General features: G+C 40.8%; 3 protein-coding genes across 5 annotated transcripts; 2 read left to right on the top strand and 1 right to left on the bottom strand.

Moving 5' to 3' along the window:
• Positions 1-454: 454 nt before the first annotated feature.
• Positions 455-3,649, top strand: RB195_015346 (uncharacterized protein; the record flags this gene model as incomplete). Of its 3 annotated transcripts, XM_064206016.1 has the most annotated exons (9): positions 455-493; positions 1,817-1,927; positions 2,175-2,272; positions 2,329-2,335; positions 2,409-2,520; positions 2,592-2,690; positions 3,175-3,261; positions 3,320-3,438; positions 3,497-3,649. In XM_064206016.1, 9 exons carry the CDS (start codon positions 455-457, stop codon positions 3,647-3,649), a joined length of 825 nt encoding a protein of 274 aa, XP_064061895.1. The 3 variants fall into 3 exon arrangements, with proteins under 3 accessions (XP_064061895.1, XP_064061896.1, XP_064061897.1); XM_064206015.1 differs by lacking the exons at positions 455-493; positions 2,329-2,335 and having other exon boundaries at positions 1,903-1,927; XM_064206014.1 differs by lacking the exons at positions 455-493; positions 1,817-1,927; positions 2,329-2,335 and having other exon boundaries at positions 2,126-2,272.
• A 6,488-nt stretch (positions 3,650-10,137) lies between these two features.
• RB195_015345 (uncharacterized protein) lies at positions 10,138-22,295 on the bottom strand (the record flags this gene model as incomplete). Its single annotated transcript, XM_013445750.2, has 4 exons — positions 10,138-10,174; positions 13,981-14,068; positions 16,181-16,309; positions 22,247-22,295. 4 exons carry the CDS (start codon positions 22,293-22,295, stop codon positions 10,138-10,140), a joined length of 303 nt encoding a protein of 100 aa, XP_013301204.2.
• A 17-nt stretch (positions 22,296-22,312) lies between these two features.
• On the top strand, positions 22,313-22,636 carry RB195_015344 (uncharacterized protein; the record flags this gene model as incomplete). The annotated part of the gene is made up of 1 exon (XM_064206013.1): positions 22,313-22,636. One exon carries the CDS (start codon positions 22,313-22,315, stop codon positions 22,634-22,636), a length of 324 nt encoding a protein of 107 aa, XP_064061894.1.

Genomic DNA, 22,636 nt, shown 5'->3' with positions numbered 1-22,636 from the left:
GGATTACTTTTCTCTCCTATCTAGCTTCCTACTTTTGGTCTAATGGTGTATCGAGGAAGATAATTCTAGTTTTGGCTCATACCGTACCAATTATCAATTAGGCAAAGTTGCTATATGTTTTATAATTGTTATTATGTTTTATGTTTGTTTCTATATTTTTTCCTTTGATATTACGGTTCTAATATAACATTGCGATCGCAATAGTTAATTCTCGTTTCAGTCTGCCTTAGCAGATTTGCATATTTTTGGTGTACTTTTTGTCTAGTTCAAGCTTTTTATTGCGAGATTGGTGCAAGTTGGGCCAAGCTAGTTTCTTCGTTTAGCATTCGCCAATAATTGTTTGTGATTCCTGGAATTCAGCGCTGAAAAGCAGGCAAAGTGATGAAAATACCGATGGCGACAGAGCGGAGACCTCTTCAAAAACTAGTGATGGTAGCCACTAAGTCGGTGAAGGATGACACCTGAATATATGCTTTGCTATAAACCCATCACTGTAAGTTAACTAGAACTTACTCTCTAACAATGGGAAAATATCATTGCATCCGTTCTAATTCTTATTGCTAGTTCTATCACAACAAGTAATTATAATGAGGAACTGACGTATTAGGTTGCGTTGAAAGTGCTCAGACAAATTGACATTATTTTCATTTATCTTACAATTTTTAAATGATAAATGTGCGTCGGGCGGGTGTTGTGTAGCGGTTAGTGATTCCGCTTCCTGCGCGATCGATCGGAGGTTCGAGTCCGCCCTAGTGCTCACCAAGCCTTTCATCCCTCGATAAATTGGTACAGGACTTGTCCGCAAGAATAAAAACACTGACGTGACACATCGGCTAGCCACCGCAGGTCATTGTAGAGGCCAGCTACACGTTCGTAAACCTCAAAGATTCTGAATTGAAGTGAAAGAGAGGGCGCATCCCAAGCGGATTGATTAACGCCAGAAACTTTATCCTTTATACTTCTAACTGTGAGTCTTTGTCTTGAACTTTGAAGTATGTCCCATTGGCATCGCTGGTCTTCTGCTGGGTGGGAAATGGTCCAGCCCAACTTCATCAATTCAGCCTCGATTGTTCTTGCAATGTGCGGCCCAGCGTTGTCGTGCCTGAAGTGGACTTCGTGCTGCTGCGGGCGTGCATTTTCAAGATATGTCTTTAAATTCCTCAGTTGCTCAATGTATATGTTTGCGGTCATTGAAAATCCCTCAGCGACCAGCTCCCAGTGCAAAATGCTGTGTATGCTCCACCAGATGCGGAGCATAACCTTTTTGGTGTGTGCGTTGAATTTAAGCACGTCTTCTGCATCCGCACCTTTGTTAACCCATTAGGGACGTCAGTGAATGTTAGAATAGGGAATCCACCACCACCGGTGACTAGGTGCCAACGTCACTGTTGTTGGTGCACTTGAGCGTGAGGGAGGTGTCATTTCAGCGCGGTGGTCCATGTCATACAGAGCACCCATGTAGTACATATCTACCTAATTTTCGCACCTTGCCGATTGACTTCAATCCGAGAACAACTGTGGTTCGACTCATCCCAAGAGCGACTGTTAGTGCGCGAGTGGTTTGATCCGGATCGGCTTCCATCTGTCTCCGCAGCAAGTCCAAATCCAACTCCATTGGGCGTCCCGAACAATTTTTATCTTTGATGGAATTTTCGATGATGATCTCTAGAACTCATCACTACCTCATTGTCCGAGAACTTTCGATTCAACCTAATAATAAACTCTCATAGGTGATCACCTCTGTTTCCGTTAGGATAGGCGAGAATGAAGACAGGATGCCCAGATTCAGTTTTTATTTAATACTGGAGTGCTTTAGGATGCCAACATTGAAGCTCAACTTTCCATGAGGTTGATATCGCCGCCTTCCGTTGATTCATACGTTTGCACGCGACCCGAATACACATGCCATTCAAAAAGAATCATAATAGTGAGTTAGTGTTGTCTCAGGTACCTGTTATCTGTCAGTCATTAGAAGAGAAAAAAGCGCTCCACTTGCAAGAAATGAGCCTGTCAGAGCGTGTATATATACGAAACCACAGCGACAACATTGACATATCAAATCGTCTTTCTCCGCTTTCACTTCCGTGATCCTCATTGAATACATACATACACAATCCTAGTCGAAATGGTAGATACTCTACTGATCAGCTTGACCCTAACAGTACTAACGTCAGCCAGCTACATTCCTCCGTACTACGGACATCATCACCACCCTCATCATCACCATCATCCAGGGTATTACGATGAGCACGATAAAGATTATGGAAATAAAGTGAGTTTCGAAAAATCCTATTCTTGTTATTTTGAGTGATTATGCTTACAATTTAGCATACATGTCTCAATTTCAACTGTCTTCCCTGTTTTGCTACCTACTACGAGAAATTTACCCTGAGAAGACAATTTCTTAGGACAAATACTATGGAAATTACTACAGTAAGCATGGAGATGGCTCCAAATACCACGATTCCGATAAGTATGGCCATACCGATAGCTATAAAGAGCACGAAGAGTCGAAATACGGTAAGGTACACTTTACATTCGGTGCTTTTAAAACATTCCTGCCCAGAAAGTGATTTATGTTCGGATTGAAGGAGATGTCGGAAAAGAGGAAGGTGGGAAATACTACGACTCGGGCAAGAAGTATGGTCATGATTCGAAGTACTACGAAGCAGGCGGCAAACATGGACATGGTTGGCAAGTTTTTGGAAAAACCCTTTTTCCAAAAAGAATGGACCACTTTCTACTTGAAAACTGTTTCCATAGAACCTTCCTAGCGTTATTCTGAAGTATTTGTGCCGGGAAACTGAGGTGAAATAGTTTCCTCTGAGAATCCTGCTTCTGATTCGAAGTATTATGAAACAGGGGTGAAAATGGAAACGGTTTTCAAATTTTTCTTATCTATAGTTTCGCCGCAAGAAAACCTGTCTTTCATAAATTTTGGAGCAGGTGAGTGGTATTTTTGGTGTGAGGCCCCAAGTCCAAGAATTTCAAGAAGCGTAGAACTATGAAACGAATGGAGCAAAAATCTACTCTATTCTCTACATATTTATTTCGTTTGGATGTAGAACACTTGGTGTACAACGAATACAGTTTTGGATAGAGATTTGAGTGAAATTTTTACCTCAAGATCATTTTGTTCGTTTTGTTTTTTTCTCTCATCTACTGCTTTTGCAGACAGCGAAAGCGTTAAGAAATACTCGTACTTTGCTTCTGGATCCGGGCCAGATGGCGAGTATAAAAGAGGATACTACGGATCTGAAGGTTCGTTTCTAGAGTCCGTAGAGTTCAATTTCTCCGAGCTGAACTAGTTTTTTCCAAGGATACGAAGACGCACAGCACAAATCAAAGTACGTTTCCGACTCTTCCGGAGGCGGTTACAAGAAAGGACACGACGAACAAGACATGCACCATAAGGACAGCTACGATAAGTATAGTACGGTAGGCGAATTGTCCCATTTAATGTTGCCACAGCTCCTTTTCAATAATAGACTTGAAGGATAACTCCGGGTACGACAAATACGGCAAGAAATATGAATCCAGTGAGCATAAGGAGGATAAGTCCTACTACGGCAGCGAAGGAGAGAACAAAGGTTGGAAGAATTCCGGATACGATTCAGAGTACGAGGCTCATGGTCCTAAGTATGAGTAGAAAATATTACCTTTTCGTCTTTATATTCGGTATTGTGTGTGATAAATCTACGAGAATGTTATTCTGATCTACTATTGAAAAATAAAAAAAATCAAATAGTTTTGGTCTTGAAAACCAATCAACATTGTAGAGTTATTTGAAATCCAGTTTAAAGTATTGAATATATTAGCTTTACCAATGTTTTTGTGTTCTTTTGATACCGTCATGTGAAACAAAGTTCTTTTCCCAGAAAATTGATGGACAATTTGGCAAAATTGTTGGATAGTACATAATCAGACTTCCACAACTAAGCGTATGACGCGTGTTTGACCTAGTCACTGCACTGATGCCGTGGTCGACACGATTATCTGCAGTGTTTCGGACCACGGAGTCAGTTATCACACTAACACGACAGAAAATCGTGCCAGACCACAATGAAAAAAAACCCTTTCTGAACCCATTCTAGACGATCCTCAGTGAGAGTTCGTCCGGAGTCAACTCATCCGTCGGTGTTTTCGTCAAGCAACACACATTTCACCTACCCAGATTCCTTTTCAAAAACGAATAAATTCCACATACCTCGCTCGGGAAACAAGAAAATCCAAGTTTGGAGAAAAAATTCAGATCAATGTTCAATGCAGCACACCACGAATCCGACATGGTGAGGGAAACCACGGAGAAAGGTAGAGATGAAATTGTGGATTTACGGATGTGGCATGGTTCCGCTCATCTCTCCGTAATCGTCGTAAAAAAAACTAAATGCCACAAATAGTCTTTTACTGCCGATAGTTCCTCGTGGAGCTTTTGATTTCGACTCGAATTATTTTTGAGCGAGCTTTAGCATGCCAAAACGAGGTGTTCGCTCTCAGTCCATACTTTGTGAATGGAAAATTCTGGTGTCCATTTTGTCTTTTTGGTGGTCTAAGTATTTGTCGGGTCCTAGCTGGTTGTGTCTCGAAAAAGCCAAAATCAACAACCATTTGTAGCTCTCCAAATAGCACTTCCCATACGTTTTCGGCATTTTTTTTTTCGTTCGGATGACTCTTACTGGAAAAAATAAACATGATCTGCAAAAAAACTAGTCGTGAACTATATAGGGAGCAAGGCGTAAAAATGATTTACACGGTTACGTAGCATGTATGTAGTCTGCCACCATTAAATTCTCAGAATTATTTTTGAGGGAGTTAGGAAAGTGCAGCTATCCCGATGCAATGTCTTGCTTGATCTCACCCTATAATTTATTTGCTATCCATTTCGGTGATCCACTTTGACCAACATAACCCATAGCTCAATCCTGAATTAAGATTCATATCCACAGTAAACGTCAACAGATAAGCTGGTAAGCCCTGCGTATCGTGCATGGAACTTCCACTGACGAAATAGGGTTTATTGTTAGCTTAACACCCCTTTTCATTCTCTCCAAGAGGAACAGCTGACAGATGGTCAGGCAGTCGAAAACTATCATTCTGTATAATAACGGGCTTATTCTATCGTGTGTTTGTATATACGAAATTCGGAAAGGGGGTGCGATGGGTCCACCGGAGTCGAAATGGGGCGACGACGCCAGAAAGCTATAAGATAGGGTCCGACGGGACCTACAGCGTCGAGCTGTTGGGCCGTCGGGCTGTATATCTCGAAATAACTTCGTGTACATGTTGTAACTGCTTCATATTCATGCTGATGTGTTGCACCCCTATGACTCCCCATGTCTATTTCCTTTCACGTTTGCCTCAGGTTGGTAACATGGTTTTTCAGAAAGTGGAAAGGGGAACGCAAACGGCTGCTCAAATAGTACCCAGCAGTTCACATGTGGAACTGGTTTTTATCAGTACTGTAATCAGGTTCACTTCACGTCATTTCGCAATAGCACATCATTCTGTAATAACTCTTGGGGGAAACAGGAGGAAACCCATACTTCGAGTAATGCTTTCACACTGTGATGATATTGGTATGGAAGGAGTGTCTGAAGTTAAAGTTTGAATGTTCTCGAAATGTAGAACTGATGCGTTTACAAAGAAAGCTGGAATCATTTGCTTGAAAAAAAGAACAAGAAAGCGCTGTTAGCAAAACCAAATTCTGGTTTTAGAGAAAATGCCACTACTATCAATTTTTATAGATCAGTGAAGGCGAGCGAAACGAACACCACCAAAATGTCTGAAGTTCGGCTTTAACTGGACGTTCAGACTGGTTTACAATAATTAACGGATGTTGAGCAACGCTGCGCTGTTGGTCGAAATTGTTTCCCACAAATCTACCACTGAAAAAAAAAATTGGATAGAGATGGGTTTTCCTTGAATTATGCTGCTCTTGCCCCTTGGAAGAATCAACGTGAACTAGAGAAAGAGAACTTTTCTCAAAATAATTGAAGTACGAGAGACTAAAGTTTTTTCTGCTTGAGAATTCTATCCTCTTCGTTTTAGAATTGGACAGTTTTCTGATTTCGGTCGTAATTTAAAGCTGCCAATCGTGATAAATTCTTGATATTGTCAACACTTCCTTTGCTGTTAATCTCTTGAAAAGTTATGTTTTTTTCGGTAATCACAAATGAATCCCCTCTCCATAAACATGTTTTACCTCCGTAACCATCCTGAAAAGCGAATCTTACTTCGAGATGCACCCTGCATAGGAAATGATTGGAGACTTCAAGAGAATTTATACTCACGCACACAGTAATTGTATAGCGTAGTGTTAGTCACTTTTTCTTGCGTATAATTTCGCATCGTGCTCGTCTCTTTAACACCTCTTTAATGTAGCTCTTGCTTTGACCTACATGTCAGAAACCTGAACACTTCACAAACAGGAAAAAAGTGCGGTCAGCGTCATTGTCAGAGTGATGCTAGAAGTACCCCGTTTCACACAAGTGAGGGACACGATTCAAAGTTCTATTTTACGTCAGCGATCGAAGACAAATACCATCGTGTTTTCCAAGGTGACAAGATAAGTTGGGTTGGACACGTGATGCGTTTAAACGATAACCGTTGGTCCAGCTCCGTGAGTGACTGGGTATTACGCGCTACTAAACCCAGTACAGGATGACCGCAGATCTAAGATTGGACTTCTGAACAAACCCCTTCAAATAAAAATTGGATGCTTTTCGTGTGCCACGTGGCAGAAGAAACCAATCAATTACTCTCGCATGCGATCGGACAAATGGAGGAATAAACGGAGCCCGCTTCATCAATTAGAAGAAGGCGAGAGTCAAGGTGATCAAGGTGATCAAGATGATCAATTACTAGTCAAGTAATTGAATAAAGGAACCAATAGGTGGAGTTTATGTGCATATGTAACCTGTCCTGTAAAGAGCTGAGCTACAGTGGATGCCTTCAAAGTCCCGTTTATCCACTTGCACTAGTTGTCCTACTGCAAGGAAACCTACCGAGAGGCCAGTTCTCTTCATACTATGAAAAAAGTACACAGCTAGAGGTAATTCTTTGGGGTGATTTTTTTAATTCAAGTTTCTGCCCAACAAATCGATTAACACTATTGATCCAGCACACGTAAAGTCATCCGGTTAAGTTCCTTGTTTCAGTGCTGCTTATCTAGAGGCTATTTCGCTTGATCGGTATATGATATGTTTTTTCTAACGCGAATTGAGTTGTCACAGAACCTCTTAACCTCCAAGTTGCAAGTTTTCGTGTACTTTCGGGGCTGCACACACAAGTCTGTTTGTTTCCTACGTGGTGGTATAGTTTCACTAAACGTAGTTAGGCGCCTGAGTATGCGCCTTTGGGGCGTTTGTGCTATATTTCTTGCACTGTTTTATGGCGCAAACTTCTCAAATATAGCAAAAAAGTGCTGTTATCTAGCACATTGCCAGACCCTATAGTCTCGTAGATTTAACGCGTGAAAAAAATATAGAATCTTCGGCTACAATCATTCGTTGCTTAACGCTGAACCGCAGATCGCTGTCGAGCGAACTCGAACAAATTGCTCTGTCCAGAATGCTATGAAATTAACATGCGCCGTCTGCTGCATTGCTGGTGACGAGCATCGCAGGGTAAGGAACAACAACTATTAACTACAACCAGTAACCTAGTGGAGGAATTTGACTCTACGTCATCAAGAAGCGCCTTTGAACAGCTACTGAATACAATTTGTCACAATCGCAGAGGACACAATCTGTGGACCATAAGTCTTCGCACGAGATCGTTGAAGGCTATCACAAAGCAAAATTGATAGTCGGACAACAGTATGATATGCTTAGAAAATGGTACTATCCCGCGAACCAAACCAGTCATCAGCAATCGTTCCGCGAAAACGACCGAATCTCATCACTGCCTCAACATTTCAAGGAAATTGTCGGCGCCATCATCTTACGTGGCAAAGGACAACCATTTTAATGCCAGGAGAGCAGCGCCAGTGAAATATGACTATCCTTAAACTACAGCTTCACTACGTTTTGATTAGAAACTTATCCTTGTCTGGTATCTGAAAATCTAGAGCTGTGTAGGACATCGTATTCAATTCCGACCACCGCCCAGTTCTTCTCAACTTGAAGCTAGGGTTCCAGAGAAGTATCGGAGAGGACAACTCCAACCGAAGATCGACATGATAAGTCTGAATGACGAGGAGTGCAGAAAGAAATTCCGCGGGACGTAAATATTGGAGTACAGATCAAGAAGTTAAGTTCCCGGTTTTGATACCTAGGAGGAATTTCGCCTTTGCATTTCCGGAGACTAGATGCACGTACGATTCTGCATGTGTCGCCTACACTACTTGCTCTCTGAGTCAGGAGAAGCGTCCGAGGAAAAAGTTGCAAGAACGAATGGACGTCGACGGCGAAGGAGTTAGAGAGGGCGGTGAAGGACAAGAACCTGGGAAAAGCGTATACTCTGATAAGGCAGTATAGCGACAAAATGAAGAGGTGTTCGCTTATCCTAAACACTGCCGAAATCCAGGTATGTGGTGTTGCTTTCCGAAAGCAATACCACATACCTGGATGGATCATTTCATCGCCTTGATAAACCGACAAGCGTCATCAGTTCCTGACTTCGAGCATGTCCAAAGATAGACGTACACTATAGTCACAATCACAGACTCTGTCTGAGGTTGTCGCTGGTGCATATCCGAGACGATGAAATTAGCGCAGAAATGCATAAATCTCTTCCTCCTTCTGGGATTCGTGAGATGACGAAGACTATTTGTTCAATATAGATTGACGAAAGGACACCTGACCTGCGGATACACTCCATCATAATTTGTCTCCACAAAAAGTTATTCGTCATGGAGACTAGGAACTATCGAGGATTCTCACTGCCGCGTGTTATGTACGCTAGGATTTGGAGCGGATTATCCCTAGCCAGGCTATCAAACATCGCGAAGGAACGACATTTGATGAACAAGCCGGCTTTCATCCTAACCGATCTACGATTGAGCTGGTGTCTATTGTCAAGAGAGTGATTGAAAAGTGGCACCGGTGCTCGAAACCTATGCAGTTAGCACTGCTAGAGTTGGAAACCGCTTTTGACTCTTTTCAACGAGATCGTCTTCACGCCGATGGTATTCCAGAGAAGTTCCTAATCGATGACATGATAAGAGGAAAGACTACTGCTGCCGAACACCAGTAGGATTTACTCCAACGTTCGAAGTAGCGAAGAATAAGACAAAGAGGCCGTCGCGGGATCTTTCTTGTTCAACATTGCCGTCGATGACAAAATGAGAAGAACAGCGTTTTAGCACCGTCTGCACGTCTCTTGGTGAACCTCGATTGTGCTGTCGATGTAGTGAAATTAGCTTAAAACAGCCCGAATTTGTCACGTGTATTCGAATTTGTATCAAAATAAGCGGCAGTCAACGCTTTGCGACCTTGTCCTGGTAGGTGTGAGCAGATGTAGGTCTCAGCGAGACTCTCAGCACGAATCAGAGTTAACATACAACTGATCAAGCTCGTTGTCGAGTTCTGTTACCTAGGCTGTACGCGAAACAACAACGGCAACTACAAGAAAGATATTCAGAAAAGATGCGCTAAGACCAATTCTGCATTCAACTACTTAACGGATGTAAAAGAAAATTCTTTACGGAGGTGGTGAAGGAAGATGTGAGGACATTTGGTGTTAAGAGTAACGCTCAGTCGAGACATAACGTTTCGCAGAATATGGAACAGCGACGAGTAGACAGATTCTGTGTGAGCTCTAGCGGAATATCGAACGGGATGGGCTCAGCTATATTCAAGGACGACTCACCTCAGCGAATATACGGATAAGAGGCGCTATTCCATTACATCGACACGCTGTTTATGTAAAGTAAGTTATTTCTTTTGTTTTCTATAATATCATATCATATAAAGTATGTAGCTACTGCGACTAACAAATACTTCTGAATTTATTTACTTAGAAAAAAGATGTTGATTTTTTTCCCACGTCTCATTGTTTACTTGTTGATTTCGCGGTGATCTTAAAGTGTTATGTCATCTTTCGTGAACACTCCTAATACATTCATTCGACCTTTGAAAACACAACTCAACGTTGAGCCTCTTTTATTCAATGTATTGATATTCTGACGACTTTGTATCACCGTCCGAATCGTAGTGGTCGAGGTTTCTCGTGCCTGAAATTTGGAGAGTTTAGATTATGTAGATAATTCTTTTCCGCAATTTTATCTTTTCTGCTAAATTATAATCTGTCTGTACTGTAAGATGCTGTCTAATCGGATCTATTGGATTTATCTTTGTAGTTTTTGGAGAAATACGGAAAGGTTATAATTTGCGACAAAAAATCCTCCATTTAAAGTAATACACTACTTAGTAACTAAAACTGGAGGATGCTTAATGGGTCTAGGATTACAGCGCTTCAATTAGTACTCAGCGAAATCTGCGAAATTTCAAGAATATTACCAGAAAGTGTGAACTCTAGGCAGCGTCACTTGCACAAAGCCTTCTCTTTTTTCGTCAATGCTTCTCGTAAATGAATTCCCTCTCAACTGGAAAATTTCCTATTGTATATCATGCATATCTAGATCTAACCAGTTTATTAGCAACACATTGCTGTGCCCCCGGTTTTGGCCGAATTCATAGGATCTGAGAAATTCTGGATGACTAAAGAGTAGGCTTGCGTCAAACCCGTATAAATAATCAGAAATCCAGGTATCCAATAACAACTAACACGCGATACCGCATGTGAGCATAAGGTAAAGAAGACAGCTTACTTTACTGAATTACTTTACTTTGTTTACTTTTCTGGCATGTAAGATAAATAAGATAAATTGGGTCTGCGGAAGAGCTCAACAAGAACAACTTTTACTTTATTTTCAAGTAAGAAGATAAGATAAGAGAAGGTAAGAAACGAGAAACGTTTCGTAAGTGCTAAAAGCAGAAAAAGAGTAGCGTAATTCGGTGGGACAAAAGAACATCTCGAACGAAATTTACTCTCTCTTCACTTCAGTCAAAATTTGACCGACTATTCTCCAAAAAATGAAAAACCAGCTAAATTGCAACTAATTGCAAGTTGTTTTTTCATAAAGGATCTAAAAAAAACGTGTACATAGTAATTAGTCGAATCCGTTCTCCGTTTCCAGGAGATATTCATATGAATAATCTCAGTAGTATGCCATGTTGCTGTGCCAACGAGATGGATGCACTAAAGGCAGCGTTTAAAGAATTATTTCCTTTTTTAAGGCTTTTACATTTAATGTTCGGGGATTAATTAGCAGTCGTTACAGCAAAAACTCTAAACATCCCCTGGATGACAAGGATTGATGGGCAGTAGAACCAAAAGAACCACCAGCCACACAAATGAATCAATAGTAATAAAATAAATAAGCGACAGTTTAGTAGATACAGAATCAGTGGTTGTGAATACAGCTGCATATTTATCTGTTTACTACTGGAATGTCAGAGAAATGGGATTATAATGCATTGAAATCCATTCTAACCTCGTACGCCAGGAACTTTTAGGGTTGTGTGAGGGGTTCAATCATAAACCCAGATGCAAAATCACGATTAAACACCTAAATTTAGTTACTGGTTTGATTTTTTGCTTGAAAAGTACGCTCGGTATTTTATTCCAAGCAGATCCTGCATCCTACTTTTCGTTTTCGCCTCTATGAAAACGTGACTCGCGAAACTGATTAATGTCGTCACATTCCCACAAGTCAGCTGATTCCCACAATCAGTCACGGCACGTTTATGTTCGCACAGAGATCCGCACTATGAGCCATTTATTTATTTATTTATTTATTTATTTGTACGCTCAACGGTGTTTCAAAAGAACGAGAAAAGAAAAAAAAAAGAGTGTGTAAACTAGAGGAAGACAAGAGGACCAAGAGTTAGTACTGGGCGCGATTGATTTCGTCGTGATATACGTCAAAAAAGGGGAAAAAATTAAAACAGAGCGGTTGTCATCTGGGAAATTCGGTGGATTATACAGCGATCAAAAAGTATACGCTCATCAAGTTGATCTATCTGTCATTCCCACACCACTAATATAGGTAAATCCGAAAGATCTTAAGGCTCTATCACGTCATAATACACGAATAAGGCCATTAACTGAGCTACTGTTAAAGGCATCACTCCACGAATTTGAGGTGTTACGGATTTCAGGTGGAACATTCGTATACGGGACAGTAGATTATAGAGAAGGGGGTGATTCCGTTCATTTCTTCCTAACTGCCGTAAAAAACGGCCCGGACAATGCGGCGCGTACACAAGGCTGGCGCGCTCAAATCGAACTCGTTGTAGAAAATAGTGCGCCAGAACGCCCACAGCCGTATCTTCCGGGCCGTTTTTTTACGGCAATTAGGAAGAAATGGACGGAATCATCCCCCTCTTAATGATCTACTATTCCGTATACGAATACTCCACTTGAAATCCGTACCTCCTCAGATTCGAGGGTGATGCCTTTAATCCACAAGCGGTATCATCATGACTTTGCCAACACCTGTCCAACACTGCTTTAAAATTAAAAATTAAAAATTAAAAATGACCGCTTTCTTCAATGAAACAGTGGATTAAAAGATTTACATTTCTACTTTCGAAACTATTGGTAAATTTCACAACACGTACGATTTCTATGCGTTTCAGAAGTGGGTAAGGTGGGCTTCTGATAATTATGTTGCGCAATTTATCCGCACCATCTTTTGCTTGGTAACAAAAACGCAGAACAAAATAAAACGAAACAGTCAAGGAATGAGGATACTGGTGGGAAATTCCATCTTTCCCATTTGTTCTTTTAAAAGCAGAATCTGCTAGCTTTTCTGGATTCCGATACCATCAACGTCGCATTTATTTCTTAATATGCCTCTCAGTTAATGTTTTAGATGTGAACATACTTTTGGCGCAGGGGCATTAGACCAGAGGGTTCCACATTGGAAAAGTCAAAGCTGGCCCACAAATGTTTTCAGTTATTTTGGTGTACATAAAGTAGGGATTAGCTTTGGGCTTCACGTTACCATTATTCACAAATTTTCTATTTTAGATGTAAGGTGGATGTGGCGCAGTTGGTTAAGGATTCCGCTGCAGCTGCATTGTCGATGGTTCGAAACCGCCTCCGGGACAACCAAACACTTCATATCTGCGGGACCAATAAGTGTTCACCAGACTAGTATGAGAGCATAAAAACACTGATTTGATGCTTCGGCTAGCTCTCGCAAGTTACTGTAGAGGTGAGACACACGTTCGTAAACATCAAAACAATTCTGAATTAAAGAGTTAACTTCAACAAATTCGACCGCAGTAGCGCTTCCTGACCGGAATCACTAACGCCAGGCACGTTGCACGCAGACTTTATTCCTTTCATTTTTTTTTCACTTGTTTGTCATTGTGTATGTACACATAGGTTAGCTTTCTTCTAAGAGGTTCAAACGCCACATTTAAGCATCATCACGACGTAAACGAGCGATAACAAATCATTCCGAAAAAAATTGATTAACTTATTCTTTTTTCCTGGAATTGGTGCTTTCTTCGCCAGGAAATGGTGACGTTTGAATGATTGCACCAATACACTTGAGCTGTGTGCTTAGAATTTTTTCAAAGGGAAATCACGAAAAAATCAGCATTTTTCTGCATCTACCACTATTTCTTTTTTTTTTTTTTGGTTTTTTCTAAGGAAAGTAGGAGTTGAAGGGCAGATTATAGCAGTTTGTTTTACACAATTATAAACAATTAAGAGCTTGTTATGAGTTGGTTCTCCTTAAAAATCGATAATTTCCAATAAAGAGAGAACAGTTCGCCACAATCTCTACAATTTTTTTTTAAATCGCATGACCGCTGCGGTGTTCTCGGCATGCTCCTATTCCTAGACCAAACATTCCGAAGAAATGAGAATGAATACAGGGGTTTGTGAGCAATTAATAGAAAAAATTAACGCGCAATCATCTGAAAAGATATCTCTATCCTGAATATCAGGGGAGGAACTCACTTTGGACCTGCATCCTCCTCGTAGCTGCGCGCTATCCGTTCGATGACGTCATCAGCGCTTAGGAATTGTACGAACGCGGGAAAATGCACTGAAAAAAGGAAGTACGCACTTTCTGAAGAAAACATTGAAAATACTGGAAAAAGCTCCAGTCAGGGATAGTATTTCACAGGCGATCATTTGGCTGTCTATGTTCAATCCATCTTGTCTTGAAAATTGACTTATCTCTCAGAGTACTCTGAGGGTTGTCGCTTCATTTCCGTTTCATCTCACAATATCCGTTACCGTCTGCGGAGAAACCTAGTAGTTCAAATTTAGACAACAAAAAAACTTTTTCAATCAAATTCGCTTTAGTGCGAAAGGAATTTTTAGCTTATTCCAAGAAGGTATCCATGTTTCGGGAAGTGAAAAAAGATGAGGTTTCGATTGTCGAAGAAGGGCGTTTATTCAAAGAAAAAACCTACATTTGCAGCTTGAGTGACGTCGTGAAAGATTATTCCGAGATTTTCTGTTTTTACGTCGTCTTAGGCAAAAAAGGGAATTCCTTTTACATCGCGTCATTTCACACAAGAAATTTGAATGGCATTTTATGAATAATCGGATTTTCTAATTTAAGAATCAAACAATCGTCCCTTTGTCACTCTTCTTCGTCGTCATTCGACGTCTTATATCCGGAACGAACAATTACAATTCTCTGTCGATATGAATCCAAGCTTACAGTATGATTAAACACAAATTCCATGTCATGTCTTATCTGAATTATGAAAAATTGTAACGATTTCCGTGCCCCAAAATTGCACCGCGAGAAATCAAAAGAAACGCGAAGAATTTCGTGGCTTTTATAAATCTTGCAGAAAACGTTCTACAAACCAGAAATCGTACCATAAAATGCTAAATAACGAGCCCAAAGCGCTTTTTTGGCACCTGCTTAACCTTTTCCCTAATTTTAACATTGAAACCTTCGAAACTGAAATTGGACTTTAGCAGCATTCGTTCTCTTGAGTTGAGCTGGACACGAGGTTGCTATAATCCTTTTTTCTTCGCTAACGACTCGGCGGGTTCGGCTCCTCCAGAGACTGAGAGGAACGTGACTTATCCGACGCCCGATCGTACCTACCCAACAAAGAAAATTCCAAGACTACTGTTGGTTCTCATAGCTACAAGTGGAAGTGCGGATCGTTCTTCAGGATCGGAGTACTTTCCTGTCGCTGCCAGATACTCGAGGCAAGGTTACTGGCGCAATCAAATAGCAGCACTGAATAGAAGGCGAGCTTCCATGGTTATATAGAGGCAGTCGTGAGGTTTATCTTTTGCCGGTTAGTGTGGAGCCTCCAAAAAGCCTCCAGAGTCTTGCGCGCCGCGAAACTGGTAGATCCGCGCGTTAATATCGTGATCTTACTTTGAAGTCTTGAGGCCCAGGTATTCTTCAACTCGAACACAGGGGTGTAGCCGTTTCTCCTATGTCTTCGTCACCACACTCCATACAGGAAATCAGATGAACAACAGATGAATTCAACGAAACTGGAATCACCTTCTGTGTTATCCGGATCTCTTATGCACTCCGGTGTAACGCAAATACGGTCATACGGGCGACCGTATATGAGTCGTTGCATAAGATTGCTGGGAGAAGCTTTACAATAGCTGCAGATTCTTCAAGATTAGCTTTCTTCAGAAACCTCCGGATGGCTGCGCTGACCGTGTCGGAAATAAGCGTATTCAAAAGGGCATTTTCTTCGTTCCGATTTTTTTCTGCCCTTTAGATCTTGGACCGCATTGGTCTGTAGCCGTTATCGACTGCAATTTTTCTAGCAAGCTTGACTGATTACTGTCTTTCCTCTGTTTTAGTGCAAACGGAGGTGCCGGAACATAAATATTTCGTAGTAACGACCTCTTATAAGGTATTATGCAAGAAAAAGATAGGGAATATTCTTGTTAGTGAATTTGTGGGACTTGTTGTCACGTGCTCTGTGCGTTCCGCTTGAGATATTCATCTGGACATTAAGATAGGGCAACCATCCTCCTTTAGGCTTAGCATATCTTTAAACAAGTGAAATTGGGCCTTTTTCATTCCGCCAAACTCTTTGCAGAACTTTCTACGTCGATGTGTTTTTGTCACTCTGCTTGAAAAGCTGCTTTCTAATTGCCTGTGTGCCACAACTTTGAACTTGTGCGCTATTCGCTACAAATTTAAGTTTGTGCTGACCTATTAATAACTTCAGCAGGGAAAAGTGTTTTTGAGAGTAACCCAGGGAAGTGAAGCTCGGACGAAAAAAATGCGTTGGATCATAGCATGGGCGTACGCTGATGTAATCTTCTTCTTGGCATTCCTCTCCTAAATCACTTTTAAAAGATGTTGTAGACAGTTTTTTTTTGTCGAAAAAAATTATTTACTCTCTAACCCCTGCTGTTGATATTCCTTAACGCAACTGCAATGAATAACAGAAAAAGATTCTTTTCATTCATCTGAAAACACCAACAAAACCACATTGAAGCCGTAAAATGGGTTTTCATTAAAAGCTGTTATGCATGGCTCTAGTGCTCAGGGTGAGTTTTTTGATTGTGTTTTCTTAAAAGCATGGATTTATTGCGCCATTTTCAGAATTTAACGAAGCACATTTCTTCGTAAGATGACAGATGGAGAGGAAAAGAGGAAGATGATTTACTTGCGTTTTCCTGAGTCAAAAGCTTTAAGCTTTGACTGGTGTTCAGCTATGCCGCTAAAGATGAACTTAGTGGTGACATTTTACTGCTACGCACATCTCTTTCCAGTACACCGACGTACAATCGCGATAAATTTAGAAACACATGAAAACCTTGTAAGGGAAATCGCCGTGCATCCGCCCACACATAAATCCAAATATCCTTAGCTTATTTTGTACATTGATGCATTTGAAAGTTCGGCCATTGGCAAGCGTAAGGTCCACCTACGCCCACTCAACCGGTTTATTCCAACAACTTCAAAAAGGGAACTGAAGCTACATGACGTTTTGATGAAATATGAAAGTTTGAACTCTTGAATACCTTTCCAACTACAACTTCAAGATATGATGACTTACTTGACTTAATCGGCGGGCTGATGTCATCGCCTGACACGATTACACTCAGGATATGATAAGTTGTAATTATGGGCTTTTGGCGAAAAGTTGGCAACACTTATCGATATCGATGCCGATTTTGGATAGATTTCAAAAAAAAAAGGAATCTAATGATATGATGAATTATTCTGAAACCTCAATTTTGTGAAAAGATAACTCCGTGGTACGCCGGCCGGCGGTGCTCACGTCATGTTGTTTTGTTCAATGTTCATACGTAGTATTGTATGTAAATATGCGGATAATTCCTAGAATGGTTTCCTGACGCTAAATCGGTTAAATATTGAAGTCTGTTGAGCGCAAGGAAGCGTAAGGAGTTACTTCAACTAGCGGAGTAAGAGATCGAAGTGTTCGAGCTAACTTCCGAGGCCAAGGTCCCTTTGCCAGTTGACCGTGATAAAACCCACAATTCCCTCATATATTCACGGATCTGCGCCATCAAAGGAAACCAGACGCCTCAGCGGCGCAGCCATGACGTCCACAGAAGAATTTCTAACAAATAACAACTATGGATGACATTATTTTTCTTAGTGTGTAGGTCGTTAATAACACATAACGACCTAGACACTAAGAAAAATAATGTCATGCATCGTGCAGGAGCAGCAAAATCTTTTGTTAACCTGAACGCGGCTTGCTTCAAGTTAATGTTTGCAGAACTCATCTTGATTTTGTAAAGGGACACATTTTGAGAAACGTATTTTCACAGGAAACCACGTGTCGATTCGTGGGGCTCTCAATATTTCCCTGGACGAATAATCTGGAACGGTTTTTTTTCTGATGAAACCACGCGACAATTTTTTATTTAATGGGAAAGTACTCTCGGGAAGTACAATGTTCGCCTTGTAGTCGTTTACTAAAAAATAAATGTGTATGGAACGATAATTCGGAGCTCCATTATTTTAAAGAGGAAAAAAGTTATTCAAGTTTAGAAGGTAAAAAGTTTAGAGTTACCTTATTAAAAGAGTTAAACATGCGTATCAGTAACCATTTGGCTCCAAACAAATCGCTTCTCATTCGCTTGGATTGTGCACCTAATAGGTGCTTTCTGCTGGTGCTCACGTGAGCGTTGAGGGATTTCAGAGGGCTTTGTCGCTTTACGACAGAGTAGTTATCGCTACAGCTTGTGAAATCGAGATTTATCTCGGTTCTGAGTAATACTTTCGAGCCTCTACAGTAATTTTTCAGCTGGACTTTTCAGAATTACAGACAGAAACAGAATTTTCAGAATTTCAGAATTCCACCGATAAAGCAGAGATGAATTTCTTCTCATTGCTTTCATTTCGAAGTGATTACAAATGAGGCAGAAACTCGCGATGCGTCTCTTCCAAGGACTTCTTCAACGATTTCTACAAATCATCATTAAAACGGCGAAAGAAATACGAGAAGCGTTTTTCAAGCGTACACGTATTGGGGGGGGGGGGGGAAATCGACCCCTCAAGGCATTAAACCGGATCTTAGTTCATGTGGAGTTGTGTCCAGTCTGATGTTTGTCCTTACGATTAGCTCTTGATCTATGCTCTTTAGAAAAGGCTGGCGACCCCAATTCCCCTCCTCCTTATCGTATGATACGGATTTCAGCTAACGAGGCGTGAAAAAGACCAGAGGTTACGAAGTTAGCCAAGATCCAGTGAGGGGATCGGAATAATTCGATGCCGCTAAACTGACCCACAGAGATGGCCTACGTGTTCAGAACTCTACTTTTTAGCATACAGCTTGGCTGATGTGCCATCATATTCATTAACGCTGGGTCAAGTTGTACGTAGTTGGCCACATGAAGTCACCACGTGCTCGTAGTTCTCAGGTCCTTGACCAGTGGTTCCTTAATAACGAAGTTGTGCGTAATCAGTGCTTCCCTGCATGAGCCTACCCATATTTATTCATTTTAATTTGTAAAAAAACAATGATCAAATAAATACAAGAACCTCTAGGAGTGACAGGCCGCGAAATCTGTGCAAGTGTGAACGCTTCCGACACCGACTACGCTCTTCTAAGAAGTCAGCTGGTTTTGGAAGCACCTATTCCCCATAAGGATTCGGCTAATCCTAGACGTGACGTACACTTGGATAGAGACCTAAACGTACGTTCTCTCTATCCAAGTGTACGTCACGTCATTTGCGTGTTCTGTTGCACCAACGCCGAGATCCATTTAGGCGAGCATTTTTACACGGTTGAATGTTTTCGAATGATCGTTTAGAAGTCCAAATGGTGTCATATTCTCAGCGGGGGACACCACTTAGAATTCACCGCCGAACTGAGATTCAACCAATGTCTCCCGCTGAGAACTCCTATAAATTCGAGCTCGTTATGTCCGTATTTGGTAACAAAACAACGCGTGTTACGACGGCGCACTCGCGCATAGCAAATCATGTTACTTTGTGTGCAGAGGAAAGGATGTTACTCGGCCAAAACACATCATCCGATTCATACGATGACGAATTTGGTTCCACTGCTATTTATAAACCCTTTCATATCCATGCCTACTTTGTAGTCACACTGATAGGTCACTTTTTTTTTAAATTATGCTTACGACAATTGAAAATTCACCCCGCTTTTCTGGAATTAATTCTAGAACATGTCCAGAAACCAACTCGAAATATGGTGTGTTAATGTTTTTAAATGCTGCGTGACCATTTTGAGAGTGGGAGTTATGTCAGTCAAAGGACAAGTAAGAAAAAAAACCTTTCAGCTTATTTTTTGTGATCAATGAAGCAAGAGCGGCTTTGCAGAGCAGACCCAAAAAATCCACGATACGCTGAGCTTACAAAGACAAACATTACGTTTTATATACGTTAATATGGCTGAGACAATAAGTACGAGATGATCCCGCTGGATTATGCAGTTTCGTAGCAATAGCAGCCGATATAATTATTAAATTTGTGGATTAGTACAGTACTGCGTATGATCCTTCTTCAAATACGACAATATATACGATATGATGTCATTTGGATGCAAATAAGATATATCGAAGTTGGGTCAGCGCTTTCGAACCGAAACCCTCCTCACTATTCCGGGCTCGAAACTCGGAGGAATTCGGAAAAAACACTCTGAAGCAACACTTTTCCGGAATGGATTACGAGAGATCACAGAAAATACAAAAATATCGAAAATTAAGGAGTTGTCGATTTCCTTGATTTTGCTAGTCAACCGAAAAACTACTCTTATTTCCCACTTTTAAAGAAATATGGAATGTGGAGAGTGATTCTGGAATTTTCATCTTCTTATACAAACTACACGCATAATTGGAAAACGATTGCTTTTCAGTATTTTCTGTAATCTCTCGTAATCCTCTTCGAATTGTATGTTAGCAAAGAAAAAGCAGTTTTATAAGGTGAATATCGTCATGTTATTTTTTTGTTCCGCGCATAACGCAGAGTGTACCGAGTGCGTTAACCCGGGCGACCGCGACGCGTCCGCTGCTACACGCGCTGCTCTTTATCTGCCTGACGCGCATCCGCTGTTTCCTACAACCAGTGAAGGACCGCTGTAACTCCATCGAGAAAAAGTGAACTTATTTTCAATGTAAAAATCAATGGAACTTGACCACAGGAACGTAAAGAATACAGCTTCAAAAAATAGTACCTAAAGATTTTTATGAGGCGTTTTCATATCTGCAGTTTCTTGAATTTCTTAAGTTTTATGGAATTTTGAAATTGATGTTCCCAGCAGAACTTGTAATGCAAAGAAATTTCCTTAAAGGCATCACCCCACGAATCTGCGCATTCGTATACGAGATCGTAGATTATGGAGAGGGGGTGATTCCGTCCATTTCTTCCTAGTTGCCGTAAAAAACGGCCCGGAAGATGCGGCGCCGCACAAGGCTGGCGCGCTCCAGTCGAACTCCCTGTAGAAAATAGTGCGCCAGAACGCCTGAAGCCGTATCTTCCGGACAGTTTTTCACGGCAATTAGGAAGAAATGGACGGAATCACCTCCCTCTCCATAGTCTCCCATCCCGTATACGAATACTCCAACTGAAATCCGTACCACCTCAGATTCGTGGGGTGATGCCTTTAATTGTGCGAATTTTTAAGACAAAACAATTGACAAAATCTCTACTGTGAGCCTCTAGTCAGTGACTTTTCCATCGAAATTTCTAGTAAAATCTAATAGATGGACTTTCTTAGAATCATTTTTCTCGTATGAAATTATGTAAACATCTATTAGGAGATGTTCTAGCGATGTAAATTACGTCAATAGACTTAAATAGATGATGTCATAGTTGCACTGATCTTTTTTTCATAATCACAAGCTAAATGACTTATTTGTGCTCGCGATAAAGAAACATGATATTTCTGTGGTGATAGCTTGAAGGGCAGGTTTTTTTTCGAAAAGATATCTAAGCAAGTATAATTATAACTGTGAAAGAGATCCGTAGGCGTGAAAGGTTTTTTTTGATATCCAACTAAATATGTAATAAATTGAATAACTACATAAATATATACTTGCAAAGTATCGGGGAATATTGGAGAGAAAAAATCCATTCATTTCAAATGTCTGCACAATTGAAAGTCTTTTTTTTTTTGAGGAAAAGTCTAAAGTTTAGAAATCGTTTGTGATTTGGAACCTATAATATTAATAATAAAATAAAACAGTAATAAAGTAGAGTAATTTTTTTAGCGCAGTTTATCCAAGAGAAGACAATCCCCTTTCTGTACGTTCTTGGCTGTGCATTATTGTACAAAATCATTGTTATTCACTTTTAGAGCTCAAGACAACGAGTGGAACGATATAAACAGTAATTATCGTGCCAAAATTACACTGTACATATAATTTTGTTCAGGTAACAAAGTTTGGATGGGTGGCGGCTTACAGAACTCGTAGAACTAATTAGTTCCAGCCGATACGAGAGGATTTTAGGACTGCTACACTTGCTGCAGAGTTAGAGTCCTCGAATTTGTTCTAGGTTTTGGATCTGGAAGTTAGGAAGACTAAAAACTCAAAAGAACAGAATAAATAACAACTTAAAATTTATAAAAATCAATGTATTTCCTACAGTTCTACAGTTCAAATTGTATAAAGTCATCCCGAAGAGCAGGTAGGCAATCAGGAAAAATTAGTATTATTTTGATGGTGAAAACACAATTTCGGTCAATGTTACAGTAAACTCGGTTCTTCAGCTGCAAATCGAATCTAACTACCCGCGTCTAAGAAATGAGTTCTCTATAAGGTGATCACTTACGTCTCGCCGATACAACAGTTAACATAAGAAGAATAGCCAACCACCGCATCTCATGCCGACTAGGATATGAGTGGGGCGTGGCCGGCTTTCACGGAAGACACGCCCGTATTAGGGGAACAGCATGCGCAGCCGAGCACGTCTCCACGGCCGGTGCTGAGTGGAACGTCATCAATGTCTGATCCTTTTCGCTCGGATCAAAAAACCCCGCAGCAAAGTGATGTGATCACGTTTCCCAGCAGTTCCAGACATCAAAATCTAATCTTGAAACGAGTTGTTGTCGATTTGACGCCACCACAGAGTACAGCAGCAAAACTGAGGAGGCAAAAAGAAGTCCGGCGAGGCGGAACGGAGATGGATCTCTGGATCGTGTTGCAAATTAATGAAAAGTGA

The sequence above is a fragment of the Necator americanus genome, chromosome V, assembly GCF_031761385.1.
Source record: "Necator americanus strain Aroian chromosome V, whole genome shotgun sequence".
NCBI classification, from domain to species: domain Eukaryota; kingdom Metazoa; phylum Nematoda; class Chromadorea; order Rhabditida; family Ancylostomatidae; genus Necator; species Necator americanus.
This window is presented reverse-complemented; position numbering and strand designations above follow the sequence as displayed.